The sequence below is a fragment of the Acinonyx jubatus genome, chromosome B4, assembly GCF_027475565.1.
Source record: "Acinonyx jubatus isolate Ajub_Pintada_27869175 chromosome B4, VMU_Ajub_asm_v1.0, whole genome shotgun sequence".
Lineage (NCBI taxonomy): Eukaryota > Metazoa > Chordata > Mammalia > Carnivora > Felidae > Acinonyx > Acinonyx jubatus.
Window position 1 is genome coordinate 114,310,300 of NC_069387.1, and position 13,160 is coordinate 114,323,459.

Genomic DNA, 13,160 nt, shown 5'->3' on the forward strand with positions numbered 1-13,160 from the left:
GCAGGCCAAAATTTTCCAGAACTGTAAAACAGTGCTTTCTAGGGTGAAAGTGATGAATTCTGTCACTAGAGATGGGGAAGAAACCAGAATTACTACAGCATCATTCATAGTTGCATAGCTCATATAAATGGATGTCACACCTTTGATAAGAACATTGTGAAACCAACCAAAAAGTTAATGAAAAGTTTTACATTGCTAGAAAAGGCAGAATAAGGTACTGACAGAATTACTGTATCAAATGACACCTCTGGACGTTATTGGTATTATTCAAGGTACATGATTAATGCTGCTATTTTGCAAAAAGTGAAATAGCAAGTGTTCCAGATTATGGTGTTTCCAACTGAGTACATATGCTTTAGTTGATGTGCAGAACACGTATGGAGAACAAAGTATTCATTGTTTCTCTTCTATTTAATCACTTTAAAAATTTTCCATTTTGTTATTTTGTGAGCTGTGATATGAACTGGAAAAGGAAGGGACTTTGGGGTCAGTGCTGACACTCATCAGCTAAGTGTGGAGTAAGAAAGGTATTAGAATTTGAATGAAAAAAAATTTAGCCCCCATCCCCACCCTGAAGCCTGTTGCCACAGAATACTTAGCAATCAGAGTGTGCCTCAAGGTCTTGACTGAGCCTTTAATTAAAACTGGGGTCAGCAAACTAATGCTTTTGGAGCAGATTTGTCCTCTGCTCCTGCCTGATTTTCTGTGGCTGGTGAACTAAGAGTGGACTTCATGTTTTTAAATGGTCGGGGGAAATATCAAAACAATGATATTTTGTGACATATGAAAATTATAAGAAGGTCAGTATTTCCATAAATAAAGTTTTATTGGAGCATAACCACACTCATTGTTTTATGTAGTGCTGTGGCTGCTTTTGCACCACAGCAGCAGAACTGATTAGTTACGATAGAGACCATATGGTCTGCAAAGTGTGAAATATTTACTGTCTGGCCTTTTACAGGAAAACTTTGATGACCCTGGAATTAGAGTAACTCTGCTTTGATCCATCTTATTTATTGTTCTTCCCCCATGGGAGTTCACTTGAAGAAAGAGTTCTGCCTTAAAAACAAGTTGTGTTGTGTTTTTGTTTTTTTTTTAAGTATGTAAACTTTTCAAAAGGTCAGCCCAACCGAACAAGCATTCTTGTTCTTTTGCCACTATGGGGACAGAGCAGGGTGGGGTTCACAACTCATTTTGAAAATATTTGAGTAATTCAAGGCGATATTTGAAGATCAAGGCAATATTTGAAGATACATTACGGGTGATGTTAAGATTAACCGATTAACCGTTTGTGCCACCAAAGGTTTTAAGTCTGGTAGAGAGATAAGAACATATCCCTCCTTTTATTATAATTTTTTTGTATACTTTTTCAAAAGAGTATTAAATGTAGCTTTAAAAGGAGGCATTTTACTTATCTTCTATTCTGGCAAATTGATACCCAGCAAATTGCTACCAGTACAAGCAAATTCCCACTCTGCCTCATTTTCCCAAACTCAAGGATATATTCCCTAGAAATATTGGTCTCACTTAACTGCCTCTTCTGTTTCCGTAGTATCCAATACAATTCTGCAATTATTAATTTGCTTGATATTTCTATACTAAATTATAAGGAAGTTTCCCTGGTGTCTTTCTCTCTAAACATAGGAGGGACTGTTTGTTATTTTAGATAGTATAGTATAATATTTCAGAGTGTTGGCTTTGGAATCAGACCTATCCTGCTTTCTGTATCTAACAGAGTGAGTCTGTTTCCTCATTTATGAAATGGGTATTAACAATAACAATGATCATAATACTTTTTAAAGTTTGTTGTGAACCTTAAGTGAAATGATGCAAGTAGAATGTTTAGTTAAGCTTTTGCCACATGATACTACATTAGCTGTGTTGCTGTTTACTGTTGTTTTCATGGTGGTTGTTATTTTATCTCTACTACCTAACGTAAGGTCTTTTTTAAAGTATTAAATATTTTTGTTGAATGGAATCAGGGTTTATTTTTAAACATGTCACCAACTTTGTGCTTTAGAGAAGACAAAGTTAAAATTAAAGCTTGCTATTTATCCAGAAAGAATTGTGCCATGTATTTTCATCCAACAGTGATGCTGATGCATCTGATGATTGGAGTAATTTTGTTTGTTTGTTTGTTTTGTTTTGTCTGTTCCAAAACCTGTGCTCTTTCCACCTGGCTTATATATAGTTGAAGTGTAATTTGAGTGATTACTATGGACCAGGTACTGTTCTAAGTGCCTTGTATGTATTTAGTCCTTGAAAAGACCCTATGAACAAGGTGTAATTATTATTCCTATTTTAAGATGAGACAGCTGAAGCGAAGAATTTAAACTGTCATAGGATATTCAACCAATAAGAGGCACAGTTGGGATTTGAACCTGTAGTCTGGCTCCAGAGTTTGTGTTCTTAACCACCATGTTCTAATGCTTTTATTAGCCACAGAATCTGTTGTTTGCCTTATGGTTGTATGTGAGATACAGCTTATTTTAGGTAATTTTCTTGGAGTTTTAAGATTGTTTACAGTGGCAGACATATGGTAGGTCATACATACTTTTGCTTGAATGAATTAGTGAATATGATAGTATAAAATTATAATTAATGTAGTATAATCATTGCTTAATTCTTAGCTTCAAGTAATAACTACTTTTCATTGTAGGCCCTCTTAGGAGCTATCTATAGTCAGGCTTGGCTATTTTGAAGTAATCTACTCTAATACTACAAATATTTGGGCAAAGAAATTGCTTTACAAATCTATTTATATTCCTAAACCCATTTTTTCTTGCTGGTACCCACTCAGAAAAATCTGTGTTTAGAGTTTTTCCTTTTTTGGGTCCCTCTGTTGAATTGTTGATTTTTTTTTTTTTAATGTTAAATGGCATTGTGACAGATAATTCACTTTTTAATAGATGAAGCCTTAAAGAATTGGGGCATACTGGTCATGATAGTGAGTTTCCTATTGAATTTGACCTCTAAGCTTTTTAAATAGCAGTGATCTTGAAATTTGCTTTATTTCATATGTCTTTTTCAGAATTCTCCACTTTACCAGTACTTACAGGATCTGGGACATACAGACTTTGAAATATGCTCTTCTCTGTCACCAAAACCAGAAAAAAGCACAGTGACAGAGGGACAACAAAAGCCTCCTGCAAGAGCCCTGCCAAAAGTAAGAAATCACGCTCATTCTCTCTGATTAATCTCTTGTTCTTCACCTCACTAATTATTCAAAGTGCCTTTACCTTTACCCTTGCAAAAACAAAAAAAACCACATAAGTACCTCCATGTCTTCCTCAACACTGGTTTAAGATATTATGTTTTATTTCATCAGTAGTACAAAACTGTTTAGATAAACATAAATACTTGCTGTTTTGGACTATCTCAGTAACTTCTATAATAAATGGAAATTAATATGGTTGAAGATTAAAATATATTGTTTATTCAAATATTGAAGTTGTTTAGAGGGAACCAGAAAAATATACTAAAGCCTTAATAAGAATTCAACCAGTAGGACTCATATTAATTGAAATTTTTTTCTTTTCATATTTTTTAAAAGAGAGCACAATTAACGTCACTCCTAATCAGGGAAATACAAATCAAAACCACACTGAGATACCACCTCACACCAGTCAGAGTGGCTAAAATGAACAAATCAGGAGACTATAGATGCTGGCAAGGATGTGGAGCAACGGGAACTCTCTTGCACTGTTGGTGGGAAAGCAAACTGGTGCAGCCGCTCTGGAAAATAGTGTGGAGGTTCCTCAAAAGATTAAACATAGATCTACCCTATGACCCAGCAATAGCACTGCTAGGAATTTACCCAAGGGATACACGAGTGCTTGATGCATAGGGGCACTTGTACCCCAATGTTTATAGCAGCACTTTCAACAATAGCCAAATTATGGAAAGACCCTAAATGACCATCAACTGACAAATGGATTAAGAAGATGTGGTTTATATATACAATGGAATACTAGTTGGCAATGAGAAAGAATGAAATCTGGCCATTTGTAGCAACATAGATGGAACTGGAAAGTATTATGCTAAGTGAAATAAGTCAGGCAGAGAAAGACAGATACCATATGTTTTCACTCATTTGTGGATCCTGAGAAACTCAACAGAAGACCAGGGGAAGGGGTAGGGGGAAAAAAAAGCTACAGAGAGGGAGGCAAACCATAAGAGACTCTTAAATACTGAGAACAAACTGAGGGTTGATGGGGGGTGGGAGGGAGGGGAGGGTGGGTGATGGGTATTGAGGAGGGCACCTGTTGGGGTGAGCACTGGGTGTTGTATGGAGACCAATTTGACAATAAATTACATATTAAAAAAAAGGAAGAAAAATCAAAAAAAATAAAATAAAAGAGAGCACAAGTTATAAGAAAGCAAATTGATAACATATTTCACAAACAGTTTCAAGGGTATATGATGGAGTGGGTATATTTACCTCAATTTCTGATGCCCTTTATATCTGTGTAGTATCTTTTTTTTTAATGTTTATTTATTTATTTTGCGAAAGAGAGTGTGGGCGGGGAAGGGGCAGAAAAAGAGGGAGGAGAGCATCCCAAGTAGGCTCTGCATTGTATGCACAGAGCACTACATGGGGCTCGATCTCATGAACCATGAGATCATGACCTGAGCCAAAATCAAGAGTCAGATGCTTAACCAACTGAGCCACCCAGGTGCCCCTGCACAGTATCTTTTTATACAATAAATATCTCAGTTGACTACAACATTGTGAGGCTAAGATACTAAAAAGAATCTCCATTACCATCAATTATGTTCTGTAAAATGCATTTAATAGATTCATTTATGTTCTATTAGCCATATTTATTAAAATAAGATATTCCAGTACATTTCAGTTTTAACAAAAGGAATTCTAATTTAATAGGAAAAAACCCCAGATTACCTCATTTCCTAAACATTCTAGTTTAATCATTGTTTTATTACAAGACATCATTGTTTTGGGGAGGAGGATTTTAAAGTTTTCAATTAGTTATTTACTCTGTGGTGATAGAGAGAGAAGTTCCTGTTCTTAGAAAAATCCCTACAATGTGAGATAACCAAGCTGGTCCCATTTGTCAGAGCAGAATAAATACTGGAGAAATGTTTTTTTGACTGACACTTACAGGGTGGGAGTTAGGGAGTTAGAGCTCACACAGATCAGAACCAGTTTGCTATTCCTCTGCACTTAAACCCTTTTTTCTCCCTGACCCTTTCAAATGTGGATGTTCCTGGGAAGAATTTTGAAAGCAAAACCTAAGGATACAGCTAACAGGTTATTTATAGATTAAGACTTGGATTTGAGATTACTTGGCCACAAAAGACAAAAAATGGGCCAAGGGATAGTCTTAGCCAGGATATGGGCATTGGCTTTTTTTTGTTGTTATGCAAAAACTTGGGTTTTATAGGTTTTAATCCTTTTCATTTATGATAGGTATTTTTACATATAGAAATGTTATTATTAACTTATAAATAAATAAATAAAATGAGAGTTGAAAATTTCATCCCTCAGAAATTAAGGACCAGTAAAAAGCATAGCCAGAGAATGCGTTTCAAAATTACCACAGGTTGGGGCACCTGGGTGGCTCAGTCGGTTAAGTGTCCGACTTTGGCTCAGGTCACAGCTTGTGGGTTCAAGCGCCTCATCGGGCTCTGTGCTGACAGCTCAGAGCCTGGAGCTGGCTTTGGATACTGGAGCCTGTTTGGGATTCTGTGTCTTCCTCTCTCTCTGTCCCTCCCCTGCTTGTGCTCTCTCTCCCTCTCTCTCTCTCAAAAATAAACATTTAAAAAAAATTACCACATGTCCAGAAAGTTCCTTTAGCCTTCATATTACACATTTCAATTGTATGAGCTAAATTTTTCTAAAATGGAGTTTTTCTAAATCTGGGGCAGCTGAATTTTAGAAAGATTTGTTGTATTACTTAGTTCCTTCTCCGGGGATATATTTTTAGAATTGCCCCCAAAGTTCTGTTCAAGCAGTGAAGTACCGATTATTTTCTTTTGAAAGCAGATTTTTTATTATTATATGAGACGGTGATGAAGCTATATTTAGGATTAATCACCCTTTTTTCACTTTTATTTTTTAATGTTATTGTTAAGTACTGACTGAGTAGCTATATTGGGATTCTCACTGTGAATATTTATTCTCTGTATATTTTTCTAGTTTCTTTTCCTGTGATTATTCTTAAACGTTCCTCCCATAAACTTTGAGCATCAGGCCTCTTTGCTTGACCTGTTTCTCTGAGTGATCTCATGTACTTTCTTGCCCTCATTGGCCACTTATATGCATTCTGTCTTCTCTCAGTTCTGGATGCTTGTCAAACATTTTCACCTGCCCTATACCCCAGGAAACTCAGATTCAGAATATGTAAAACAGAACTTTTTTCCAACTCAGCACTCCCAAAACAAACAATATTCTTTCCATATTCCCAAATTACCACTCTGTTATCTTAAGTTTCCTATCACTCCCACATTAATTTGGTCACTAAATGATAAGTCAACTTCTTATGTCTCTAAAATCCAACCCTTATTCACTACCATTTTTTGTTACCCTGCTTTAGGCCTTTATCATTGTTTAGCTGGACTATTAAATATCCTTCTAATGATACTTCTTGGCTACAATTATTTCCTCCTAGTACCATCTCTGTGCTGTAGCCAGTTATTTTTCTAAAATGCTGATATTTATTGTTTCATATCCTTGCATAAAAATCTTATGCAAGGTGCTCCTCATAGCCTACAGTATAAAGTCGAAACTATTATGGCATATAAGACCAAAGTTCTTTAAAAACCCTCTCAGTGTTCATTACTATTCCCTTCTTCCCTTGGGTCATAGCCCAGACTATGCCACCATGACCATGGCAAGTGGTTACATGGCTGTCCCCTTTACTCATTCTGTTCCCTTGCCCAGAATGTTCTCCCTCCTTTGTTAAAATTTCTGCTCATCTGTTAGGGTATAGCGTCAGTGTTAACACCTATTGACATCTTTTCCCACACTTTCCGAGACTTTACATTGATTTGTAATTATTTACTTTCTCTTCTAAGTTTTTGAAAATAGCAGTTATATGTATTTATCTTTGTTCCTATGACCCTTTTTTAGTACTCAGGATATAGTAATCACTCAATGAATGTAAACTGCATTTACTCAGATAATAGGCTATTAACATTAAGGTAAATTGAATTTTTGGTTGGTTCAATAATAAAAATTATTTCAGTATGAGACACTTTTTCTAAAGTTGATTAAAATATCTTTATGCCTTAGCATTGTGGAATGAAAATGTCCTTAGTATTTGAGAACTTGGAACACCCTGTGGTTTTCATTAAAATATATACTGTCATCTTGACATAGATAGTATATAGGGTACCGAAGACAAATGAGCTGCATCAGGATAACTTCCGAGTGCTCTTTTAAAAATCTGCTGTTCAGGGCACCTAGATGGCCCAGTTGGTTAAGCATCTGACTTTGGCTCAGGTCACGATCTTGCAGTTTGTGGGTTCGAGCCCCATGTCTGGCTCTGTGCTGACAGCTCAGAGCCTGGAGCCTGCTTCAGATTCCGTGTCTCCCTTGTTGTCTGCCTTTCCTCTCCCCCTTTGCTCACTCTCTGTCTCTCTCTCAAAATTAAATAAACATTAAAATTTTTCAAATAAATGAATAAATAAGAATTTTTTTTTTTTAAATCTGCTTTTCAGGTCTCATCCAAACCTAATGAATCTGAACCTTTGGTTTGGGGACCCAAGAATATGTTTCTAATTAAAATCTCTAGGTGATTCTGATGTGCAAGTAAATCTGGGAACTATTAAGGAGCCTGAGACATACTGACAAAGGATATAACCAAGATGATTTTTTTCCTCCCTTTTTCTAATAAAAATTTTGGTTAATTAGAAGTAAGTTATTTGCAGTTTTTCTGCTGTGTGGGTGTGGTTTAATGTATCCTGTACAATCTCATTAATCTCCTTCAGCGAAGCATCCTGTTAAAAGTGGCTGAAACCATCAAAAGTTGGATTTTTTCTCAGTACAATAAGAAAGATGACTTACTTCACAAGTTGGTAAGTGTTTGCTCTATTTCTTTTAGTCAGTTTTCAGGACTCCAGTTTATTAATGACAATACAATGAATCAGAATTTGTTTTGCTACTGATTTGGGCAGTGATTGATTCTAAATTCTGAGAAGTTCTCTGAAAGGAGACTGCCTGCTTCATAAAGTGTTTAAATAAAGTTTGTTTGTATCACCTAAAAAAAAAAAAAAAGAAATTCTTCAATAACTGTGGATCTTGAATTTGGACTGTTTAGTATTATTTCATAGCTCTTCTAAGAGGTTATTAGCCATTTAGAATAGAATATTCTAGTTGTTATTGAAACCTTATTTGTTAGATTACTAACTTCCTGCTGCCATCTTCCTCCATTGACAAATATTCCTCTCATTAAGGAAGAGAGTATATCAATTAGTGGGACCTTCTTTTTTTTCATTAGGAGCTTGACTGTATCCTTTTTTTCTTTTCTTTTCTTTTTTTTTTTTTCTTATTGACTGTCTGTATCTTTATGCCATAGTCTATGATTAGAGTTTGGGCAAAATCAAAGTGGTTCCCCCCCTAATTTATTTATCATTAATCTATCATTCCCTGACAACTTAATATGTAAACTTTAGTCTCCCAAGACCAATAATCACAGAATTTCCCAGAGACTTGGAATTGTGACCATTGAGAGTCTCTCTGATTCCTGTGAGGCTTGCTTTTTTTTCTTCCTGCTCTCTGCTGTAGTATATCTGGTATTTGACCTGTGACACCCCCCCACCCAAGAGGGAATGCTTCAACTTTGTACATCTTAAGCAAGGCAAAATCCAGGTAGTATAGCTAAAAAATTGAAGTAACGAAGTTCTCATGGTTCTCCTAAGGAGCGATCAAGTATGGGTAGGCAGATTTCAGGATCTTCTGCTGGCCTGTGACCTTAAGATGATAATTATCATTCTTGTAAATTACCATTTGTAAGAAGATGTTTACAAAGTGCTTTCACATTTTGATTTGCTACTTCGAGTACTGTAAAGTTTAGTGCATTTTGCCATTTGGAAGTGGTAAGATTTCCAAATGTCTGAGATTCAGATAGTTCAGTTTGGTTTAAGAATACTTAGTGAGTTGTTCAAGAATGTTCAGCTAGAAATTGATAGAGTTAGAATTTGAATTCAGGTCTCCTGTTTCCAAGCCCAGGTTCTTCATTATAACATAGTACCTCACTGGCTTGAGTGTTATTATGCCTTGACTGACTAAAATTACTTTTTTAGCAATCCAAATGGGCAAGTTCTCTGTTCAGGGTTTCATCTTTGTAGGTATGTTGAGAAGGTCAATGAAGTGTCTTGTCACCTACGTAGAATATCATCTCTATCCAGGTGGAGCCATCCTCATTCTTCAGTGATACTAGGATTGTGGTAAGGTATACGGATCCATATACATTTTTCTGTGGTTTAATCATAGTGTGCATAGTCCTGATCTTTTCATTCTTGGTTCTTTGTCACTGGCCACATGTTTCACTGTAAAGTGCCAACTTCTGTATGCATCCCTTTTGTGCCTACATTATAGAGAACTGTAGGAAGTACCTACCAAAGAAATCATTTAATAGTAATGGAACGAGGAATTACCCCGTTGGCTTCTGGCATGAGATGCTTGACTCTTCCCTTTGTCAGACATACTTAAAATTTTATTAGCTATACAGATATTGAACCAGTCCCTTTTTCCTTTTATTAAAATACTGACAGTTGCTCCATGAGATCTGAACCTTTTCCTTTTTATTAAAGTACTTCTTAAAGATTTTTAAAAAGTTCATTTATAACAACTATAACGGTAATGGTATTAGTACTTTTGAAGCACTTTTTAGCCTGTAAAGTGCTTTCACACATGTTACCTCATTTGATCCTCATCAGCTCTATGAAACAGAACAATGTATTAAAAAGTATAGAAGATCGTTGAAATATATTGACACATCCATAATTCCCTTCTCCATGCCTAGGGGTAAAAACAGAAATCTATTCTTTTTTAGCTGTGCTTCTCACACCCTTTCATTCCATACAGGCAGAAATCTTCCTGAGTTACCGTCTCATACATTTTCCTGTTTAGATCCTTAAAATATCACCATTACCCATTGAATCAAGTCCAGTTCATCATGTTAGCATCAAAGAGTCTGCAAAATTTGGCCCCAAACTACCTTTCCAGCCTTACCCACCAATTTGTTCATCACCCAACCCAGTCTTCCTTTTCTTTTATTCCATACCTGTTCTGCATGTCTGTGTTTGTGCTATTATACTATGGTAGAACCCTTTCCGTTTTTCCTCTATTACTGTAGTCTGTTCAGTAAGCAGTCCTAGCTCTTCCTTAAGGCCTTTCCCGCAAACTTCAGTCTATTGGATCTCTTATTTTCTTCAACACTATAGTAACAATTATCGGCTATGTTTTAAGTTTATATATGGTATTATGGTGCTTTTCTTTATTATGTTTTAATTATTTCATGTGTACTAACAACATTAACAGCTAAGACTTACATAGTACTTAATTTGCACCAGTACTTACTATATGCATCAGACACTATATATTGTACAAATATTGACTTATTTAATTTTCATAGTAGGTACTATTGAAGTAGGTACTATTCTTAACCTCATTTTGCAGATGAGGAAACTGGAGCAGAGAAGTTAATAACTTAAGATATGGAACCAGGATATAAACCTAGGTACTAACTAGGTCTCAGCACTCAAACTTGTTAAGGGTGAGCCAAAGTTCACCTAGTGCACTTCCCCACAGCACAGAGCATCCGACCATAAAGATGATAATCTAATATCTAGTCAATCAGTATTAGTAGCTTTTAAATTTCTTCGCTTGTTTGACACTTGGACCTCGGTCCAAATAAGGCTGTTGTGAGATGTTTCTTAATATAGCAGGTGTCTATTTTCCCACTAGTTTGATTGGCATATTGCAACAGTTTCCCTATTTTCTGCAGTTCTCATTTTTTTTTTAATGTTTATTTATTTTTGAGAGAAAGAGAGACAGAGCACGAGCAGGGGAGGGGCAGAGAGAGAGGGAGACACAGAATCTGAAGAGGCTTCAGGCTCTGATCTGTCAGCACAGAGCCTGATGTGGGGCTCGAACTCATGAGCCATGAGATCATGGCCTGAGCCAAAGTTGGACACTTAACTGAGCCACCCAGGTGCCCCTGCAGTTCTCATTTTTATAATTAAAGAGTAATATACAATTTTATAATTTATCCTTAAGAAAAAACTTAATTCCTCAGTGTAATCTGATTTAATTTTATAGCTACTGTGATCAGAATATAGTTCAAGTTCTTCCTTTGTAGAGACAGTCTAGTCACTAGATAATACTGCTTTAATTATTTAGAGTGTCTTGGTCCCTTTCAGGTTCATTTGTATTTATAGGTAATTGTAGGTAGTTTGTCACATTCTTGAATCACATATTCCTAAAGCTACTAGTACTGCCTCAAAGCACAATGGTTTTGGGGAAACATTATCCCAGTTTTGCAAACAGTTCTGATGCTAAGGATGGTGTTAAAGAAAGTGTACCTGATTAAGCAGCATATCTGTACAAGGGGCTATGAAGAGGGAAAGCTCCCATTCTGTGTTAATAGCTTTCCCTCTCTTTGTGAGCCTTAGCCTTCCTTTAGTTAGGCTTCTCTAAACTTACCCAAATGTAGGTACATTGAGGTCTCATAAAAGGTAGGATTTAAAGCTTTTATAGCAAAAACTTGATTTTTAATACTTAATGTTTTAATATCTCTCTGTGTGTGTGGAATCCAAATCAGATAATAAGGCCAGTGTGTGAGGATTTATTTCAAAGATTACTTGAAAAGCTGCCATGCTCCTCCTTTTGCCCTCCTCGCTTCCACCCCTTCCCTAACAGTAGTATAAAGTGAATTGTGCTCTTCTCTTTGTGAAAGTGGGGTGGAATGTCAATTAATTGGTTCCTAAGCTTAGAATCATGATTCTAAGAAGAGTGAAGAGACACATGGAAAGATGTGCAGCATCCCTAATCATCAGGGAAATGCAAATCAAAGCCATAATGAGATGTCACCTTACACCTGTCAGAATGGCTGATATCAAAAAGACAAGAAATAACAAATGTTGACAAGGATGTAGAGAAAAAAGAACTTTCAGTACTGTTGGTGGGAATGTAAATTGGTGTAGCCACTGTGAAAAACAATATGAAAGTTCCTCAAAAAATTAAAAACAGAAATACCACACAATCCAGTAGTTTCACTAATGGTTATTTACGCAAAGAAAACAAAAACACTAATTTAAAAAGATAAATGCACCTCTATGTTTATTGCTGCATTATTTACAATAGCCAAGATACGGAAGCAACCTAAGTATCCATCAATAGATGAATGGATAAAGAAGAAATTATAGATATAGATATACATATATATGTATATATATATATATATAGAGAGAGAGAGAGAGAGAGAGAGAGAGAGATAATGAATATTACTCAGCCATAAAAAGAAGAATGAGATCTTGCCATGTACAACAACATGGATGGACCTACAGGGTATTATGCTAAATGAAATAAATCAGACAGAGAAAGATAAGTACCATGTGATTTCACTTATATGTGGAATCTGAAAACCAAAAGAAACAAAACAAAAACAGACCCATAAATACAGAGAACAAACATGGTTGCCAGAGGGGTGGGGTTTGGAGGGATGGGCAGAATGAGCAAAGGGGAGTGGGAGGTTCAGGCTTCCAGTATGGAATGAGTAAGTCACAGGGGTGAAAGACACAGCATAGGGAATTCAGTCAATGCTAACTGTAACAACACTGTATGGTGACAGATGGTAGCTGCACTTGTGGTGAGCATGGCATAATGTATAGAGTTGTCAAATCACTGTGTTGTGCACCTGAAACCTAATGTAGCATTGTATGGTAACTAGAACTCAAAAAAACAAAACAAAGCAAAACAAACCAGAGAGAAAGAAAGGAAGAAAAAAGAAAAGGAGAGGAAAGAGAAAAAGAAGAGAGAAGAAACAGTGGTTCAAATATGAAACAAAAGTGATACACAGGCACATGCAAGGTGTGTCAGTAGATGGTGAAAAAAAAAATAATGCCAGGCTAAAGGAAGACCAGCGTTCCAAGATGTTCTTGTTTTATATAACTGAAAATCAATAAAGGGGTGC

The 13,160-nt window shown here is 36.0% G+C and overlaps 1 protein-coding gene across 11 annotated transcripts in view; it reads left to right on the forward strand.

Annotated features, from left to right (window-relative positions):
- Nucleotides 1-13,160, forward strand: part of VEZT (vezatin, adherens junctions transmembrane protein) — a 76,927-nt gene that overhangs the window by 20,061 nt on the left and 43,706 nt on the right. For 5 of the 11 annotated variants that reach the window (XM_027071059.2, XM_027071055.2, XM_027071056.2 and 2 more), the window contains exons 2-4: nucleotides 3,032-3,166; nucleotides 7,954-8,040; nucleotides 9,373-9,411. In XM_027071059.2, coding sequence (XP_026926860.1) covers nucleotides 3,032-3,166; nucleotides 7,954-8,040; nucleotides 9,373-9,411 — 261 coding nt within the window. Of the gene's footprint in view, nucleotides 1-3,031; nucleotides 3,167-6,027; nucleotides 6,031-7,953; nucleotides 8,041-9,372; nucleotides 9,412-13,160 lie in introns of those variants that run through there. The other 6 variants (XM_027071058.2, XM_015070479.3, XM_027071062.2 and 3 more) reach the window with 2 other exon arrangements.